The following is a 21850-nucleotide window of genomic DNA, read 5'->3' as shown; positions in this document are numbered from 1 at the left end:
ATTTCCTGCAGTTGTATGAATAATGAAGTTAATTCTGTAATATTAGCAATAAATTCAGCATTTCAATATGTAAAACAACTTTCTCTGCATATTGAGAGTCAGTGACTATATTGAGGGGTTCTGTGAAGTCCATCAGTACCATAAGAACGGCATACAGTAATGCCTTTTGTCCAGAGTTGTATGGACTTTGTACCACTTTACTTAAGTCTTCTGATTTGTATCCTGCTTTCACTGATTTATTTGCATCAGTATAGAATGTGAAGACTCCAGAAATTGGCTTTTGTCATACAATGTGAGGAAGGACCCATTCAATCTTTTTTATGAATTCTATTTTCTTGCTTTTGGGATAATGGTTATTAATCTCTCCCAAAAAGTTACTGCAGGCTCTCTGCCAGTATTCATTATCTTTCCATAATGATGACATTTTGTCATTAGTTAAAGGTACTACAATTTCTGCTGGGTCCATTCCTGTCAACTGGCGAAGTCTTAATTTACCTTTTTGAATCAAATCAGAGATCGTTTCTATATAAGTCTTTAATTTCTTATTTGGTTTGCGTGGTAGGAATAACCATTCCAATATAATATCTTCCCTCTGCATCAAAATAGATGAGAACAAGCATTTACCCTTCTCTGCTGGTTGATGATGAGTGCAATATGATATGGCCCTCACCCCATGATGGACTGTAATTTTGACATTTGATCCAATGTAAACCTGTTCTCTTTTAGGCTGCTTTTGTTGTGTATTTTATTGTAGCAACAATAAAAATAACCAAGACAACAGTTGACGCCCTATATCCCTAGGTGTTGCCTTCATTTTTCATGGATCTATAATAAAATCTCCCTTTTGAGCATGACCATCAAATCAGGTTGAGACCTGAAGTAATGACCTCATATTTAATCGATCACCTTGGAAAACACTTTTATCCCAATAAGATCACTTTTGGAGGCACTGAAGGCTTACTCATGTAAATTTGAGTGAGTTGCAGTTCAATCCACAATTCCATAAATGAAAGCAACAGGAAAGCTCATTGGACCAGGCTTCTATTTTTAAGTTGTCATCCAGCTACCAATCATGACAGGGAGATGTATTATTAGTTCTGAATGTTCAGCCTTATTTTAATTTGTTTCTCTTCATCCACACATTTTTTTAATACCTTTTTTTTTTCCTTTGTATGGCCTACTCTGTCTAGCAGGCCAGCAGCTGCTTGGCTGCTTGGCTCTGGGACTCTCCCTTTCTTTCTCCTGTATTCTCTCCACTCGTTCTCTCTTAAACCTAGTTACTCCTTATTTTCTCTGGCTGCCATCCCTGCCTAACCCTCTCTTGTCTAGCTATTGGCCATTCAGCTTTTTATTAGACCACTTCATGTGCCTTAGGCAGGCAAGGTGAAACAAATGCAACACATCCTTTACAGTGAAACAAATATAGCACAAACAAATGTAACCAATCCCTACACCAGTCAACAAATGCCTCATAAGCAAATGAAACACATCCAAGTGATATTCCACAGCATAAACAAATGTAACACATATTTACATAGTTACAAGAGTATTCCACAACAGCTCATGTTTTGAAATCTGAATTGAAGGAAGTCCTCACTGAGGAAAGGTTGTTTTGACTGCTGGTTAAATGACCAGAAGGAATTGGTTAGGTAAAGAGTTAGAGAATACATGTTAAGACTTGGTGAATGGAAATTCCTTTATGACTTGAGGGATGGAAAATAGTTCAGTCTATACAGTATTCATTGCTAGGCAAGGCTGATTTCATCAGGAATTGGATTGAGATGTATTACACAGTCCTAGTTAATGGGTTTGATTTTTATGTAGTGAATGATGAGACACCATTTAGGCTTTTCAGGGAAAGAATGACATATCCTGATTTGTATTTTAAAAGGTAACTTCTGAATGGAAAATGGATTCGAGGTAGTCAAAGAAGTAAGGCAATGAGCCAGGTGGCTGTTATGTCAAAATCAGGTGAGGGATAATCGTCAGGTAAATGATGATGTTGGTGGTGACTACAGACAAAAATGGATGCATTTGAGATGTCTCTGGAGGATGTCTGTAAGTGGGTAGCCATTCTAGCTTTGATCAAAGTATGGCAGCATGTCCACCAACACCTCCCCGGCTACCAAGCCAGAGCCAACCATTGAGCAGCACTCTGCTCCACAGTTGCCGTAACTTACAAGTGAAGGGATAGGTAACAGGGTCTGGGAAAGGTGTAGTGCAGTCTTCTGGTGTTCTCTGGAGAACTCTGCTCAGTCTACCTCCAGTGTCCAGGGTCCAGGAACCAAGAGAGGCACGCATGTGACAGTTACCGAAGCCTCAGTGGGGGTTGGAACTTCCAGATCAAAACTGGAATGGCTACCCACTACAGATGACATAGAAAGACTTTCAGTTTTTTGACTTAAATCATTACATGGTGTTCTATTATTATTGTTATTATTTTTACCTAAAATTGGGATGGTTGCAGGAGAAACAGTTCTTTGGGCCTGATACAGTTCTGTTTGGCCAGGGTAACTGTGGCATTCCTATAAGGAAGTATGAACACAAAGCTCCTGCATCCTCTCCAGGCTGTTAGGAATGCTTAGGAGTCTAGAATCTAGAATTTAGTGTTGTGGGCATGTAACTTTGAGTATTTGTGTATATGCCTTTGTATCCATAGGAGGATAAGATTTTGTTAGACAAATAAAACTTCTAATAGCGTTTTTACATCTTCAGAGACTGGTTCCAAATTCCATACTTCTGGTTATTAAGGGTGTCATTCAACTCAACTGATCTTGTGTCAATAAACTGTCAGACTTGAAACTGTTTGCAAGTGTTTGCAATGGGTTGACTCACCAACTACTCACTGAATTTACCCAGTAAGCTTTAAGAAAGTATATCTGTCCCACTTCATACTTAGAATTTGTGTGTGTGGAGGTAGGGACCTGGAAATCCACATTTTTACAATTTTCCAGCTGATTTTCATGGCTGGAAATCTCTGCCCTGCCTGTCTGGGGCAATGATAACACCATAGGACAATAGCCCTTGTCTTTACTGAGAGAACCTTCCATATGGTGAAGAGTCCAAAATTACTGGTTAAATATGTTAATTAATAACCTATCTTTAGCAACCACAATGAAGGAGTAATTCTCAGATAAATGATGACTTATAGTTCCATATATCCTCATCCTGGAACTTGAGAGAATCCTTAGTAAGCCTGAATTAGAGCACACTGCAGTTTCTATAAGTATGTCTTAGAATCGATGTGCTGTAGGTCTTCCAATTTATTCTGTTAAAAGTAGAACAAAGGCTCTTGCACACAGGATGCCATGTTGGTGAATCCCACAGGGCCAAGGTCAAGTATCTAACAGTCATGGCTTCCCCAAGAACAAGGGAGCCTGTGTTGACAGTGGATGTTTATCTGTGCCATCATTTCCTCATAGCTTTACATTTCTCTTTGATGGGTGAGGTCATTGCTACTTTATGTGGTTCATGCACAAGTTCTGCTAAGTTCATGCTTAAGTGCTGTTCATGATTAAGTTTACTCTGGACTACATTTTCCCTCCCACCAACCCCCCCCCCCCAATTTTAAAAAGTTCAAAAGTAACACAAAGGTGAGTAAACAGTATAGTGAACATTTGCATGCTAGAACACTAGCTAAAGTTTTTGTTTTTAGCATTCTATTTTATTGACTTTATTTCTTATTTTTTGCCTTTAAAATTCCATGTTGTATAAAGCAATTTTAATACTGATTAAAAAAAATAAAAAATGAGAAAATGACTTCTCTGGGTAGATTGTATCACTTTTCAGGATTAAAAAAATAGTAGATGCCAATTGAAAAAACAACAAATATAGTTTGTTGCATTTCCTTTGCATCAACTACAGCTTTATCTATGGTAACCATAGATGGCAAAGTACTTTCTGTTGAGAAAATAAGTAGTTATTTAAAATATACTTACTTGTGCTTACCCTGCAGAAGTTCCTGATAGCTCTCTGCTAATGTTTAGGAGGCACAGCCTGGATTTCCCCTGGGCCACTTTAAGTTGGTCACTTCTAGCCCTGTAGCATGAAATCAGAGCACTGTTACTGGCAATTGCATAACACTGATATGCCTACTTGTTGATGCAGAAGACCACTGAGATTGCTAATGAGTCAGAGCTCTAAATCAACTACACTTGTGGTATAGAATGTCTTAAACTTTTTCTCATGTTGTCCTCTAGTCACTTTTCTATTGCTTTGAAGAGATAGCATGACCAAGGCAACTCTTACCAAAAAAAAGCATTTAATTGGGGGCTTGTGTGGTGGTTTGAAAGAAAATGGCTCCAAAGGGAGTGGCACTATTAGGAGGTGTGGCTTTGTTGGAGAAAGGGTATCACTGTTGGGGGTAGGCTTTGAGGTCTCCTATGTTCAAGCTACTCTTGGTGAGACAGTCCACTTCCTGTTGCCTTCTAATCAAGACATAGCCAGATCCATGTCTGCCTGCATGCCACCGTGATGATAATGGACTGAACCTCTGAAATGGAAGCTGCCATCTCCATTGCATGTTTTCCTTTATAAGAGTGGCTGTGGTCATGGTGTCTCTTCACAGCAATAAATCCCTAACTAAGAGAGCTTGCTTACAGTTTAAGATGTTTAGTACATTATCATCATGGCAGCGATCATGGCAGTAAGTAGGAGAGTGCTGGAGCAGTAGCTGAGAGATACATCTCGATACACAGGTGGAGGGAGCCAGTGAGTATTGGAATTGGCATGGGCTTTTGAAACTTCAAAGCCCACCTCTGGTGACACACATCCTCCAACAAGACCACATCTCCAAGTCCTTATAATCCTTTCCAATAGTACCAATCCCTGGAGACTAAGCAGTCAAATATGCAAAACTATGGGGATCCATTCTTATTCAAACCACCACACATATCTTTTGCTAGTTTTTGACACTAGAAAATATTTGATATTGTTACACATGGCCACTGCTTTCTTTAGAAATAACATTTCTCACACCACAAATGTGTGAAGACACATATTCAGGAAGATCTCCTTCCTTATCTAAATTGTTTCTAAGAAATTCAAACTACTGCCATCAAGAAATTTTCTAGAAGGTGTTAAAAAGACTTTTGGGGGAGTAATTTGGGGCAAGTGGGATAATATTTTCCTTTTTAGTCTGTGAACAAATTGTACTCATACTAAGTATATCCATTTATACTTATGAAAAACACATAAAAGAAAATGTTCACTTAGAGACAGCACCCTCAATCCATTTATATTTTTATTGTGCTCTACTATGCCTATAAACTATCCATGCTTTCAAAACTCTGTGAATTGGTAGCATCCAGTACAGTTTGTCCAGTGAAGTCAGTATTTGTACTAGAATGTTTTAGAGTCTTCGTGGCATTTAGAAATTTTGAAGTTATTTATTTGCTTGATGTTTGCTGTCTATTTGTACCACCAAACAAATTCAAAATGTTTTCTCTATTTACTATTATGGAGAAAGTACAAAGCATAGTGCCTGATACATATTTTATTTTTACTGAATCAGAAAGTCTGGGTTTGAATATTAATTTCTCTTATTCCTTTTATTGATTATTAATAAATTTACATTAAATGTATCATGAGATAAATATGCCTGTGTTGCTGCCAACACCTAACCCTGGTGCAAATTTATGTAGGCAAGAAAAGAACATTGAAATAATTGCTAGAAAAAATTAAAAGCCCAAAGAAGCCTTATGTTTTAGACACTAAGAGAAAAAAGATATCTCTCATAATTGGGAAAATGAGGATGGAAATATATCCTGTTGCTTGAGATGGGAGTAATAGTCTGATCATGTCTGTAACCTATTTGGAGGAGTCCACAGTCCGTCTGAAATGGATCATTGCAGTCCAAAGAACTATAAAGAGTAAAACTTGCCAAATTACTAAGCAAAAGTTGCCAAGACAGCCTGCTTTCCTCTGGCTGTGTTCAGAACACCTGGGACAACTTGCCATGTTCATTTTTTACTTGGACAGATTCCTTTGCAAAATCATCCGATGAACTGCTACTTTCATTTCAAGTCTTTCTTGGAGAAATTGCCAGCTAATAAAAATAACCACAGCCAACTCTCTGCTGTCACCTGGAATACCAGTTAATGTCTAAAACACCCCAGGACACTGATGAGAAATCCTAAGCTTAAAACAGTTAGGTAACTTTGCCAAGTTCTCAAAGCTTCCAACTGGAGACTAGGGGGAGAGACTTGCGTGTGTCATTCTTTGCTCTCAGCCCGACACGATGAAGTACCTAGTCCAACCTAGCCAGTGCTCATTCCTTCATTTGACTTTAAGACATTCACATTGAAGAGCCTTTGCTCATAGTTTATTTCTCTGCTCAAATTCATTTTTCTCTATAGTATTCCAGATCTTCCATTAGCAGCTGGGAATGTAGAACCCTGGACCTAAAAGAATTCATGTATTTCAAGGAATATCAGAAACTCACAATCTAGATTTGATGATGAGCATCAAAGCCTATTGTCTTTGTCATATTAATTTCCTCTTTAAGACTAGGCTTATTTGTTAAGAGACAATAATAACAGCTCCTGTCTTACAGGGCTGTGGAGGATTCAAGAGGCTGTGAAGCTATTGCTTAACATAACAAGTGCATAATAATTGAGTTATGTAGTAAATGGTTAAGATAAGACAGGATAGTTACATTCTTATAAGTAAAGGGGTAGGGTTCTATGAGGAGATCTCAATTAAGTTCTTTTTCCAATTTTGGAGGGCCTAGCACAGTGTTTGTGTTTGGGATGTGGAAAATTAATATAATAATAAAGATTGAACTCAGCTTAAGTTGTGCTACTTGAAAATGTGCGTTGATGAACAAAGAGGCATTAGAATTGGACTGGTGGGCAACTGCTTGACCAATGGTGAAATTCTTCAGATAATTAGCTTACAGTATACTGCAAACTCACAAGGTAAGATATGAAAGATGCAGTTGAGGAGAAGTAGCATGAGATTCCAGGCTCTTGTGTATGAAGTTTGAACTTAATTTTGCAAGCTATTGTATTAGTTCTCTATGGGTATTGTCAAAAAAAAAAAAAAAAAAAAAAAAAAGGAAAAAGAAAAAGACAAAAGAAGAGAAAAGCCCCCCACAGACCTGGGGACTTGGAAAACAGCAGTTTATTGTCTGAGACTACTGGATGCTAGAAATCTGGGGTCAGTGTATCAGAGGCTTGACTCTTTAACTTGTAATAGGCTGGGCTAAGGCATGGCTCAGTTAAAAATAATGAGAAAGAAAAACTAGAGACAGAATCAGGTTTGACAGCACATTTTTCCAGCTGTAATGCACAGCTGTGCACTGAGCAGGTCTTTCCTGGTTGTTCTTCACTATTATAGTTTTATTTCTGTTGCTATGACAAATGCTCAGATGAAAAAAAATAAAAACACAGGAGAGATGGGGCTTATTTGGCTTATAGTTCCAGGTTACAATCCATCACTGAGGGGAAAGGGGCTGGCTAAAGAAACCCACCCTGAGCCTGGAGCCCAGAGCTAGGGAAAGATGGCACAGATACGGCCAGTGAAAGACACACAGTTTGGCTCAGTCAGATCAGAGCCATCTCTGCCCTTGGCCAACTGACTTGTGAAACCAACCAATCGCAGAGCAGGACAGTAGAACCCTAGGCCCCAAGTCAACCCCTGGTTGACTCCACCCCCAAGACATCTTGTATAAACTGCCCTGACTGGTCAGTTAAAAAAAAAAAGGCTGTTCTCTCCACCCTGGTAGAGGCAGCTACTCTCCTGGATACTTCCTTCCCAAATAAATCTCTTTCTCGAAAGAGTATTGGCTGTGAAGATCTTCATTCACCGGCACAGAGAAAATCTTTGTTGAGGCGTCCCTCAGTGGACAAAACATGGGAGAGTGGAAAGAGCAGAGCAAGGAAGAGCTGAAAAGAAGATCTTTGCTGAGATGTCCCTCAGTGAACAGAGCCAGGGAGAGCTGGAAAAAGTAACACTTTGCTCCTGAGCAGGAGATTGCTACAATTCTGCAGGGGTTTCCCCTTTTGCAGAGTGAAGCAAAAGAAGCAACATCTTAGACCAGAGAAGTAGAGCTCTGCTAGGAAGACCCCTTAGGTGGGGGCTGAACAAAGCTCAGCTGTAGCAGCTCTCCAAGAGAGGAGCAGGATTGCTATAGCCTGCCGGGAGGCCATCCCTCATCACACCAGGTCAGGATACCCTTCCCTGCTGAAGCAGTTCCAGGCCTGACTTTCCCAGGAAGTCAGAAAATTTCCCTTCCAGGGTTGGGCTGCTTCTTTGCAGTTCCAGCTGTCAGAGCTGTGCTAAACAGCTTCAGGTGTCCATGATACCTTCAGGGCAGAGCTGTTCTGAGCAGTTTGAGGTGTCCAGGATGCCTCGCCCTCTAGGGCTGAACTGTCTCCTTGCAGTTCCAGCCATCAGGGCTATTCTAAGCAGCTCAAGGTGTTGCCTGACTCCCCAGGTAGTCAGGACGCCTTTCCCCAGAGTTGTTGCAACAAATTTATTTACATTGTTAGTGAAGAAACCTGGGACCAAACCCATAGAGTTGCAACCAATTTACTTACAAAAATCAAGGCAGAAATTTTAATAGCTTTGCACATTACATCCATGTCAAGAGCAAAGAGAAACAAACGCACACATCTTCAATTGCTTACTTGCTGACTGCTCAGTTAGATTTCTCTTAAACAGCCCAGAAACACCTGCCCAGGGGATGGTGTCACCCAGAGTGGGCTGACTCTTCCCATATCAACCATCCCAACACAGAACATCGCTCACAGGTATGCCTATAGGTCAAACATACAGACAATCCTTTATTAAGATTCTCTTTCTAGGTGATTTAAGTTTGTGACAGGTTGACAGACTACCACATGAGTGTTCATTTGGGTGCCTATTCTGTTGGAAAACTTATTTAGTTAATCACAGGTTGGCCTATGTAACAATTTAGAATATTCTCATTCAATTATTTTAGACTTTATCTTACCTAGTATTCCTTTCCCCCTAACCTGATACACAGAATCATGGTCCTAGGAAGCGAGAAAAGAAGGTTCTGCCAACATTTTTTGTTTTACATGGGTATCCTCTTAGGATCTAGACCTCCTTTATATTCACAACTTGATGGTATTTGCTGAGAGTTCGCTTTTCCATTGATCTTTGGGGCTCTATCCATTTTTCTTTTGTGTTCTTGATCTGACACTAGTATTTGGTTTGCTAGTCTTCCTTGTTTCCTTTCCATTTTGTTTTTAAGGAAGCACTTAATTTGCGGTTTGCCTCCAGCCTCACAGGGTTAGCCTATCATCACCATGTCAGGGAGCATGGAGGCAGGCAAGTGGTCTTGGTTCTGGAGAAGTAACTGAGAACTTACATCCTGTTCCTCAGGTAGGCAGAGATCTGGCTTGGGCTTCTAAAACCTCAAAACCCACCCTCAGTGACACACCTCCTCCAACAAGGTGCTGGTCCTTTTCAACTATTACACTATTTTCTGAATGTGAAAAATTGAATTGTTTTTTATTCTCATTTCAGCTCAAGAGCAAGATTACTAAAGGTTTCAAGTTGAGAGAACAAATGGGTATGAAAATAGCAAAGAAGAGCATTCCAATTCCCACACTTGCTTTGCTATTTGTTTTCACTGTCTTTCACAGCTGTTATAACAAGGCCAAGCAAAGTCAGATAGCTTTCTTTGAAGTTAGTAATTTGTCAAATAAGAGAATTAAGACTTCAGCATACCTGATTTCTCCTATCACCTTCAGGTTTGTTTTTGCTGCATGACAGCATGCACATTGATTGATGGTGATATAGTTAGTTCCCGTGACTGTCTACATATCAGAACACAAGAATGTGAAAGAGAGAGAAGGCTTACCTTTTTCTGCTTTCTCTCTCTCCTCTCTCCTCTACTTATTGGAAGTGCTGACGATCAAAGCCAGGGCCTCCCTTATGTTCCTCTGTCACTTGAGGTGGACATTAGGGTTTCAAATGCACAAGCCAGGCCCAGTGTCTGTCTCTTCTTACTGCCTGCCAATCTAGATGTAGAACTATCAGCTACTTCTCCAGTACCATGTCTGCCTGCATGCCACTGTCTCTCACCATAATGATACTGGACTAAACCTCTGAAAATGTAAGCCACTCTCAATTAAATGTTTTCCTTTAGAAGAGTTGCTGTGGTCGTGGTGTCTCTTTACAGCAATAAAATATTGACTAAGACAGTGAACAATTGCTCTCAGATAGTCTCTGAGTTTCTGCTGCTTTTCCACTTAAGTGGAATGATATTCTATATAACCTAGTTTGCCTAGGAGCCTTTTCTTGAGACAGGGTTTCTCTGTGTAGTCCTGGTTGTCCTGGAATTCGCTCTGTAGATCAGGCTGTCCTCAAACTCACGAGATCCATCTACTTCTGACTCCCGAGTGCTGGGATTAAAGGAGTGTGTCACCACCATACTGCTTAAAACAGAACACTTTAATTATCTACTCAGGAACTAATCTTGGGGAGTGCTGAGCTTTGTAGTAAATACTTCCTGAAGACTGGAGAACCCATTTGATAAGGCTGGTATCTGGGCACTGTCATGCTGCACAGAATGTTTAGCTTCAAACAGGGTTTGCATCCAAAGGATGGAGACATGGAATGGAAAGATGAGTCTTTATTCTTGACATAAAACAGAAAAGGAAAAACCAAAGAAATGCAAAATATCAAATTGAAATGGCTTCTATTCTGGTGAATATGGAGTTATGCCTCGCTTGCCTCTGAAATAGTGAGATGACAAACTGAAAGCAGTGGAGAGTCACTTGACCTCCAGTGCTAAACTGCTCAACTCACACTTTTGCTTTTTTCAAAGTTCATCTGAATTTTTAGCCCTTAGAAATAAATTCCAACTTAATTGTTATTTCAGCAGGAATCTTTGAAACAGTAACAAAAAATAATTCCTTTTAGTTACTACTAATGTGAGCCACATTTGATCAAGTAACCTAAATATTATTTCCAAACTCTTGAGTGATTCTGTACCCAAAATATGCATATGAGGGTTTTCATTTTGTACAGTTTTGTTACTTGAACTTAACATTTCCCCAGATTCCTTTAAAGTTGAAGAGTTTAGGGCAGGAATGGGTGGAACATGAACTCTCAGCCCTGCATTGAATGATGTAATGTAATTTAAACTATCCTCAGAAGAGATTAGCACGAGGGGTCTCAGCATAAATGAGTGAAAACGCTCTTCTACTTTATGAAAATAAATGAAACTTTTTAACCTTAATTCCTTTTTATGACAACTTGCCAGTAATGAGACATAATATAAAATTACATTTAATAACTTTACTCATTACTTATGGAGTAATATCTTACTTTGCTATAAAAAGTTATTACTGTTAAGATACCACTGACATTCATTTATGAAGCTGATCATTTCAGCTAGTCAGCTCTGAAAATGAATGTGGATTTTAATACATCTATGCAGTAGTTAGTCAATTTAATGTACATTAGGCACCAAGAAGATCAGAAAGCAACCCATTTCAAATTTTAAATGGTCATGAAAGTAATATGTATTTATTGTTCAGGAAAATGGGAAAGATAATGCATATTCTGTATTATTTTAGTCACAAAATAGCAGAACACAGTTGCATATAAGCGGATCCACACTGTGCTTTGGTCCCTCCTGTTCCTGAGACACTGAGTCAGTCCTTCTTTCCCTTCCAGAGACTTCTCCCTTTTGCTCTTAAACTGCTGGCACAGACTTAAAATTACATTTGTATCTTTGATTTGTTTCTTGTAAAAGGTCTGAAGTTGTGATCAAATTTAGTTTACTCATACAAAGCTGTCCAAAATGTCTTAAAGCAGAACACCCAACCGTAAAAAGTGTCATCAAAGAAAGACGATTTTGAGAGTAAAAATGAGCATTGTTAATAGTGGGAAAAATTAGCAGGAAGCTACATCTGTCCTTGGCATATGATGACCTGTCCTTGGCATGTGCTTACCTGTCCTTGGCATGTGCAGACCTGTCCTGGGCATGTGCTGACCTGTTTTTGGCATGTGTGGATGGTCCCAGGATGGGCTGGTGAACTTGAGAATAGTACACAAAGCTGGTGCTGTTAGTACTGGTTTTGAGGAGTTGCCATTCTGAATAGACATCTTGGATTTTAGAAACTATATTTAATTCCTCCATAAATATTTGCAAACGTACTTAAGCAGGAAGTTCCTGGTGCTATATGTAATGAAGCTTTACAGTGGACCTGTTCAGTCCCAAATGGTTTAAAATTTGAGTTTAAATTCTAAAGTTGTAACAAGCCCTAACACTGAATCTAAATATTACATGAGGAATAGAGATCAATCATGTAAAAGTTTTAATGTGGATGCTAAAATCACTTCATGCTGTCCGTCCTAGGAAGTGTCCTGAATGCCTGGTCTTAAATTAGGTAGAATTCAGATAGATGATCAAGGAAGCAGGGAGGGGCACTTAGGACAAGAGAAAAACACAGAGGAGTAAGGGTAAGGCAATAAGGTTAATTTGTAGATGTGGGTGGAGGAACCATTATAAAGAATTGGTCTAAATATCACAAACCTGCCAAAGGGTAGAATGAGAACAATAGACTTGACTCTGTCTGTGAGTGGAGTCTAGTGCATAGGTTAGTACAAGTCAGTGGTAAAAAATAAGGTATGTTATAGGATCATTTGGCAGTGGGTGTTGGATTAATTGAAGCTAAAGAGGAGAGGTGCTAAAAAAAAAGTGATTGTCTTGTACCGGGATAAGAGGTAGCTATGGAAATACAAAGAGGTGGAAAACATCTGGGGAAAGGAAAGATAGCAGAAGTCGGCCATTGTGCATGGAGAATGTCTAAGAGCGATACAAAGGAGAAAGATTCATCCAGAAGAAAGCCTATTCTGGAAACACAGCTCAAATTAGATCACAGGTCAAATTTCAGATGATACCTACATAGTTTAAATGAATATGTTTCATCTTAGACATGTTGAATGCCAAGTGATGTCAAGATAATTCGGGCGAGTACACTTAACCACAAGTTGGTACCGGCATTTCAACAGCCTTCATCTGTCCACTTCTCCAACTGTTTATGCCATCAGACTATTCTGCATGGGTCTTCAAAACTACTTGTTAGTGAAAGATGCTTGGAGACATACTATGACTAACACAAATCTACAATTTAGTGGTCTTGGATTCTAGTCCTCAGTCTGAAGTGATGAGCCTTCCCTAAGTAGTTTACCTTCCCACTGTATGAACTGGTTTCTCTTCTGGTCAAATAAAGGATTAAAGCAAAGTATCTTCTAGCTTCAAAGTATATGGATTCCATAGGGAGATGGAGACTTTATGCTTTTGCAAGTCCTGTTAAATTGGAACATGAGACCACTATTGGTTTCTGTTCTGTATCAGTTTACCATGAACTTGGCAGCTTAACAACAAAATGGATTGTTTTATAGTCCAGTATATTAGAAACCAAATATGGGTCTCATTGAGCTAAAATCAAGGCTATGTGGCTCAGAAAGAATGTCTGCTGCTTTGCTCTTTTTAACTTGAAGAGGATCTTCACATTTCATGGATCATGGCTCTTCCTACTTCTTCAAGCCAATGTTGGTATATCTTGTCATTTTAAGTTACATCATTTGGGCCTTATCTCTTGCCTCCCTCTTCTACTTAAAATTTTTGTTGAGAATTTCATATTTAAGTACTGTATTTGCATCATTTGGACCTTCTCTCTTGCCTCTTCCAACTCCTCCCATGTCTCCCCTACTCCTTCTCAATCTCATGACATCATTTAACTATTATTGCTAGATCTACCCGTCATCCGTCTATCACCTATCATCTATCTATCTATCTATCTATCTATCTATCTATCTATCTACCTACTATCATCTGTCTATCCACATGTGCTCTTGTGTGCATGTTTGTGCGAATGCACGCATGTGTGCACGTGTGTGTGCACGCACGTGCGCACACACATATAACAACCTGCTAAGTTAATTTAGTGTATCTCAGATGTACATGTATTTAGGGCTGACCACTGTGATTGGAATAACCTATCTGGGTACTTGTTCCTAGAGAAAACTGATGACATTGAGCCCATCTGGTTAGTCCAGGAGAAACTGCTTACCTTAAGATCCTTAACCACATCTACAAGTTCATTTTTCATGAAAAGTAATGCATTTTGGTGATTCACAAGAGGATCCACAAACCATAACATGAACCTGGGTCAGGCTGCTGACCTGTGCCATTCATGAGGAAACCTGACTACAGTGGGCAGATGAGCCTATTCCTGCAAAAAAAAAAAAAAAACCTCAAACTGAAAAGAAGAGCGTTTTACAAGTTGATGTAAAAGACAAAAGACTGAGGCTTGAGTCTACATATTGAGCACAACTGCAACTCTAAGAGAATGCCAGCTATTCTGAGATCTGTGCATTTTGAACTAGGAGGTGCTAAGAAAAGAAAGGGCCAAGTAATCTAGTTCTGTAGGAAAAAATGAAGGCATGACCTGTAGGCCAGCCTACTTGGCACACTACACTTCTTACTTCTAAGTAAGAAGTGTACTACACCGTGCTTCAGAAGTCAGAACACTGAATACTGGAGTAATAAGAATAGCCTGTAGCTGTCCGAAGATGAGTCTGCACTCTCCACATCTCCTTTAATGAGCCTCTTCCACATGGAGCCCCTCCCTGGTGGTGTGAGCACTCACTAACCAATCGGAGGAAATGTGCTTAACTATTCACATCTGATAATCTGAGGAAACGAGCTAACCATTCACAGTTGATAGGCTTCCATTATATAAGTGGTTGTTCATGTAAAATAAAGCAGACATTGTTCCCTGAAACTGTCTCCAGAGTGGTTTATCTCCATGCCTGTTACTGACCCACAGGAATTGCTGACTTGTGGGGGAATGCCTTGGTAACAAAGGCACAGATTTAAGCCAATTTTGTTGTGAAGACAAATGTCTTAGAGTTGCTCCTACTGTGATGAAACACCAGGACCAAAAAGAAAATTGTGGAAGAAAGAGTTTATTTGACTTCCATTTCCATATTGCTATTCATCATTGAAGGAAGTCAGGACAGGAACTCAAACAGGACAGGAATCTGGCGGCAGGAGCTGATGCAGAGACCATGGAGGGGTGCTGTTTACTGGCTTACTTCCCATGGCTTCCTTATAGAATCCATCCCAGAGATGGGTCCACCCACAATGGACTAGGCCCTCCTCCATCTGTCACTAACTAAGGAAATTCCTTACAGCTGGATCTTATAGAAGCATCTTTTACATTGAGGTTCTCTCTTTTCAGATAACTCTAGTTTGTGTGTCAAGTTGATGTAAGACTAGCCAGCACAAAAATACAATCAACAAAATTATGAGCTTATAGTAAAAGTGAAGAGGTTCTAGCAATTTGACTGTGCATGAGTTGGTCATACCTGCAGAGATACTTTCGTTTTGAGAATATGAGAGGTGATTTTTACTCTTTTTTTGTATTTAAACCTGAACTTAACTTGATACTTATTTTATAGTTGTGTATGTCATTAGACTTGGAGTTCCTAAAGTTTAAAATATAGCAGTGATTATCACTCTCCCACATGTTGAATGATTCTTAAGTATAACCAGTACTATCATTTAATGAACATAGAGCTTAAGTAGAAAACTAACTTTTTCTAAAACAGGAAGATGTTATAATTATGTTTATTTGCTCTAGGAAATAACACTTTTCATTATAAATATTGAAGACTGGGACATTAGGTATCACAACATTTTACTGTTCTGCTAGAATGATTTCCTTTCAAAATAAAATCGTGTCTAATCATAAACTTTCCTCTGACTTGGGGTTGGCAAAACAGTAGATTTTGTTTTTTGTGTTATTTTATTTATATTTAGTTTCTTTTTAAATTATTTTTCGTACAATATAGTTTGATGTTTTATCTTTTCCTTCACCTCCAAGGTTCTCTCCACATCCCAACCTACTCAACTTCATGTTCTTTCTCAAAAATAAGCAAACAAAAATTAAAACAAACAACCAAAAAAAAAAAAAAAAAAAAAACTAAGACAAAACATTCCAAAACAAAACAAACAAAATGAAACAAAAATCTCACCAGAAAACCATGGGATTTGTTTTGTGTTGGCTGCTCTTGGGCATGTGGCCTGCCCTGGAGTGTGGTTGATTTACCCAGTGACACTCACTGGAGAAAACTGACTTTCTCTTTCCCAGTGGATATCAGTTGCATTGGGTTCTTGGTTAGCAGAAGGACCCAGTGTCCTTTCTGACTGTCAACTCTAGGGATCCATCTATTTTGAACTTGTGTAAGTCCTAGGCATACGTCTGAGGAACTTATGTGCATACATCCTGTTGCTTTGGAAGACACTGTATCCCTGACATCATCCACCACCTCTAGCTCTTATATGCTTTCTGCCTCCTTTTCTACAAGATCTCTAAGCCTGGAGGGAAGGGGTTTGATGAAGACCTCCTCTTTAGGACTGAGTGCTCCAAAGTCTGTCTGAACACTGTTTAATTGTGGGTCTCTATGCTAATTCCCATCCTCTGCTAGAAGAAGCTTCTCTGATAAGGGTTGAGTGAAGGACTGATATTTGGGTATTTCAGTATGTCATTAAGAGTCACTTCATTGCTTTATTCCTTTAGCAGAATATAGCAGTAAGTTTTTCACTAGGCTCAGGATCTATCTTGTCAGCAGTGTCAGGTATGGGTTCCTATCTAAAAGTGGCTGGTTACTTATAACATATCTTACAGGCAGGTCACTACTGTAGGTCACATGTTTTGCTAGGTAATATTGATGATTTCTTAACATCTGGTAGTATGCGGAATTACTCCTAGCACCATGAATACTAGTCAGTAGGGGAACATCTTCTAGTTAGGCACCAGCACTAACTGTTCATGTTCAATGACATAAGTAAGTGTTGTCTTCAGCAACAGGGCCTTATCATCAGGTTGTGGAGAGAAACAGTATCCTTGGAGGTAGCCTGTGATATTTGGAGGAACTATGGGACCTCTTTGGCCTATGATACAACAGATGTTGCCTGTTCCTGCCACTGGAGGTTTTACTTGGTGGCCTAGGTTGTCTAGTAGGAGTTGTCTCCCTTATATGGTAATATTTTGTGTTTTAATTTTTATCAGCTATACACCAACGTGGTAATTGTTTTTGACAGTTATAAGGTTTCTTAATTTACATTTGTGAAAAGGGGTGCCTTCTAGGAAGGCATATATACCGTCGTTCCTTTGTAACATGGTCACTTCCGATGGCATATATCATACCTGTAAAAATAGCTGCTGTGATGCTACAAATGGAGGTAGAAATTTAAATGAGCATTCATTGGAAGCATACGGAGAATTCTTTTTTTTTTCACAAAACAATATAGAAGATGATGGCTGTATACAAAACAACCACAATTCCAAGAAATTATGTCAACTCATTTTTCTTAGTATAATTTCCAGAAACCAATTCATATTCCTGAGAATTTTTACATCACAAATAGAAATGACTATAGAATAATACACAGTAAAGTTCATGTTTGCTGCAAAACTAACAATGGCATTTTCACAATAAACTTATAAATAATTCATTTTATTATCAATGAATAAACAAAATCATTCCCCTGAGAAGGGGTAAAGAAAGTTTGCATTCCTGCTTTTGGCAAGAGCCAACCCAAACTCTTCCCAGGCAGTTTCCTAATGACATGAGGGAGAAGGCAAAACCCACAGCAGAAATAGGAAATACCATTAAGAATTTCTATGAGAAACTTTTTACTTCACGGAGAAACTTCAACGAAACATGTTAGTTAGCTTCACAGTATATCTTCCTTGATTTATGTTGTTTCTCTGATAATCTCTTGGTTCATGGATCTATTAGTTATTTTGGCATATCAAATAAGTGCTGATTAAAATAGATGTGACATTGGTTTATTTTTAATATAACGGAGCAGAAAATAACTGTTTCCTCTAGATTGGAGGCTCATCTACTTTATGAAAGGCACATTTAGTTTGACTTTTGCTATTAGATCTCACACCATCATTTCGGCATTGCGCTAACAGAATCTAAAGTGATATAATCTCAGAGTAGAATTAAAGTCTTCTACACATTTATCATTATAAAAATAGCAGTCCATTTTATTTCTGCTCTAATGTATTTAATATTGATATCACACATGCCAATAGTTTATGATTCATTTATTGTTTTCCTTGTTTTGTTTCCCAAATATACTAAGTACATTTTAAATGTCTGTCACAAAGCTCACCCTTTTAGAAATGTCCTCTTGTCTCCTCTGCAGTGAGCCACAGCCTCAGTAATCCTTCTGACACCAGGTCACCTTCCCTGAGTGCTGTAAACTCTTCCTTAATATGCAACCTGGAGTGGTGGTTCCTTCCTCTTTGTTCTTATAGTACTTACTACTTGGCTTAGCTATATGTTTTTAGTTATTCTATGTCTGTTTATTTCTTATTTTTCCAACTAAATCCCCAGGAAATTCTTGGAGGCAGAGATTATTTGCTACATATTTTTATATTCCTAGCACTTTGCCTAATTTCATGTGAATTCTAGATTACTTATAATTTATCTGTATTCTTGGTTGCAAGTTACAGAAAGGAAGCTCACATATTAATTTAAGTAGTAAAGGTTGGATCTGGCTAAATAGTTACCTATGCCTAGATCAGGACCCTAAATTTGTCATCTATTGATTATTATCTGTTATTTTATATTTATTACTTTCGATTATTCTTCATCTTGCCTTTATATTCATGTAGGAACTTCCTAAATAGTGCCGTTCGAGAGAGGGAGTGCTGCTTTTTCAGTGGTCCTGAAGTCCAGAGCTGATGTTCTCTGGCTGGTTCTGTGCTATGTGCTTATACACTAATCACAGTTGTCAGAAAGTTCATTGATGCTGGCTGAGCAAGCCAGTGGGATGGATGGCTCTCTCCCAATGTATAGACCAAGGTTGGAGAAGAAAGAACTAATTGTCCAAAGAAAATAAATGAGTTCTTGTGCCACCCATGTGGGAAATAAGCACCAAACAGGCAAAATAGAGATGCTCACCAGGGAGTTCAATAAATACCTACTCATTGATTAACATGTGGGAAAATATTAGCCTACATCCAAAATACTGTATAAGCAGGATAGCACTTCCCAGTCACTGTTAGTGTGGGCTGATGGTATGACCCACTCATTAGAAGGCTGTCACTCTTGAGAGTGGATGATATGTTTTCAAGTATCCAAATAGGATTTCAAAGTTCTTCTGTGGAAGAGTGTACACAAGAACAATCACATCTCTCATTTGGTTTGTGATGATGTTGGCTAGAGGATTTTATGGTGAAAGCAATAAATATCTTTAACCAATTAAATATCAAGTCATATGTCTCTGCTTTGGATTTCTTCAATGAGAGCTATGTTGACTTTAGAGGTTTTTCTGCCTCCCCTTTTAGTCAAGGTGGGGATCAAATAAGGCCTTGAAGAGGCCAAGGCTGTGATTGAGATACGTACACTAAGTTGGCAGGCAGTTTTTGGTTACCTGTTTTGTGCATGGAAAAGTAAGATGAGAGATGCTTGAAGACTCCTTAAGTCATGTCTTGAATAGCTTGATTGAGACTCAGCCATGATGATCCAGCGAACATTACAGAAAATGAACAAATAAATGAGAATTTTCATATAAGAAGTGTGTGCAAGACTGGCAAAATCAAGAAGTTATTCAGTAATTACTTGCTGGTTGGTGATGGAAACCCCTTTCAAGCCAGAGTCAAGTTCGTGCAGAGTGTATGATTTTTATTGGCATCCCTATCACTGTACGGTCAGACTATGTTCTAGTGTTTTGATAAAAGCACATATAAATTTTTATCATTTAAATTTTGTTTAGTGTTAAATATGCCTATGTCAGATGGTTAACCTTTTTTGTTTAAGTGTGGTAAAAGAACAAATTAGCTGTAAGTGGTGTAGTGTGTCATTTACAGGTCAATGCTCTGGAACTTCTGATAAAATGAATATTTTACTCAAAAATACTAGACAAATCAGGATCACTGATGCTTGCTTTAGGAGGTAAGCAAAGTAATCCACTCCTAACTGTACTTCTTGGGAATATCTTAATTTGACTGCTCATCTTTCTTTTCAGAACTGGAGGATAAGCAGAAACCTACAGCTGATACCTCTCCGGATATTACTTTGTTCCTACCACTGCTTCAACCAGCGTGGTCCTAATCTCTTCGGAATTGCTGCAGAGTAGAGCAGGTGAGACACTCCTTCCCAGCCTCACCAAGCCAGTTGTCTGTTCTGCACAAGGTCAGCCCATGCTCCCCTTAGGATGCCGGCCCCTGTCGAGTTCCTTTCAGTTCATTAAGCAAAGGGAAATGCATCACTCAGTTACAAAACTAGCAAAATAAACACTGCAGTCTGCCTCTAGATGGTCTGCTTCTAGATGCTCCTTTCTTCCCATTGGCTTAAAACAAATTCTAAACTGGGAAAAAGTAATCTGCATGGCACATGGATGTTGATCTTTTCCATACCTTTATCAGTTCTACCTCCCTTTTCTAGAACATTTTAAGAGAATTTAATGGAGAAGCATGTTTCATTGATGAGCATTTCACAATTAAAAGAGAAGTACTCATTAGTGCCAGGCAGCTACATTGTATTTGCAGAATTTCATTTGAGGCACTAATATCTGTTGATAAGGTTAGAATCTTCATTCCTCTTAAAAATGATTAGAAGGCTGGAAAGTCAAGGGTAGGAACTGCTAACACAATTACTGTCTACAGAGTTTTGATTTTATTTTATTTTTAAATTTTTGCTCGAGAAATTTATCTATGTGAAGAAAACTGCTGAAATGATAATTTAGCTCATTTTCTTTGAGGAAAGAGAGAAAACTAGGGAAAGAGGTTATGAAAATATATGTTACATTTTGCCTAGATCAATTGTTCTTAAAGTGTGATTTACACTCAACACCATCTGTCCAATTCTCTGGCTCTACCATAGGACCACTGAACCATTCTGTGGCCATCTCCTTTTGGGTGATTTGTCTGTGTGGTTAATTTTGAGAACCACAAATTAGTTGAGTTTGTAAGAAAGCTAATCCTAATTTCATGTTTAAACTTTCCTAAAGATAGCATTACTTCATGTGACTGTCTGATGGTTCACATGCTGGAAGGCAGAGTGGAGCCTCCTCTATGCTTACCACTGTCACCTTCCTTGGGAGGCCATGATAAGTTCAATTCAGGGCACACTCTTAGATGCATCAAGGTTACCTCTGGCATATTTGGCAAGTGGGATCTGTGGAACATAGCAAAGGCTCAGATCCAAACAAAAAGTACCAGGCCCCACTCAAACAAAGTTATTTCAAGGTAACATTTAAAAGGCTCCATTACACAAGAATGTACCTTAAACAAAAATAAACAACTGGGAACAACCCAGGGTTCACTAAACACACTATACGTGCTTCTTGAGAGAAAAATCACTCAGGAAATTGTATTTGATTAGGGGAGTATACTGTTTAAACATGGTTTGCTTATCATTCCAGTCCTATGACTTCAGCCACAATCTATTCCTCATCTTGGTCCTGAATAGAAAATTCTATCTACCCACCCATCTATGTACTTGTTCATTCAACAAGTGGTCTGGGTGTTTTCTTGACGTTTAGGTGACATATGGGTGGATGTGGCTTCATTCTTTCCACTCTTTGGTGCCCACTTCCTTCTGATCTCCCTGCTTCTCTCAGAGGTGGTTCCTCCCTTCAGATTTGGGCTCCACTAAGCACCTGTCTTCATGGCGTTACAGCCTTAGGAAATTCCTCTTCCCTATCCATGTAACTGAATTCTTTTTGGTGCTTTTCATTAAAAACCAGTGTTCTGTGAAATTCTTAACCAGGTCTTATTCCCTCCAGGCACCTTCTGTTTATTGAATGAATCCTCTCACTCCTACCCTTTCA

At 38.8% G+C, this 21850-nt stretch overlaps 1 protein-coding gene across 1 annotated transcript in view; it reads left to right on the top strand.

Moving 5' to 3' along the window:
- Lrrc69 (leucine rich repeat containing 69) overlaps positions 1–20155 on the top strand; it is a 107668-nt gene extending 87513 nt beyond the window's left edge. Inside the window, exon 8 of the mRNA XM_036179696.1 lies at positions 20045–20155. Coding sequence (XP_036035589.1) covers positions 20045–20155 — 111 coding nt within the window. The remainder of the gene's footprint in view (positions 1–20044) is intronic.
- Positions 20156–21850: the final 1695 nt, after the last annotated feature.

The sequence above is a fragment of the Onychomys torridus genome, chromosome 2 (genome assembly GCF_903995425.1).
Source record: "Onychomys torridus chromosome 2, mOncTor1.1, whole genome shotgun sequence".
Lineage (NCBI taxonomy): Eukaryota > Metazoa > Chordata > Mammalia > Rodentia > Cricetidae > Onychomys > Onychomys torridus.
This window is presented reverse-complemented; position numbering and strand designations above follow the sequence as displayed.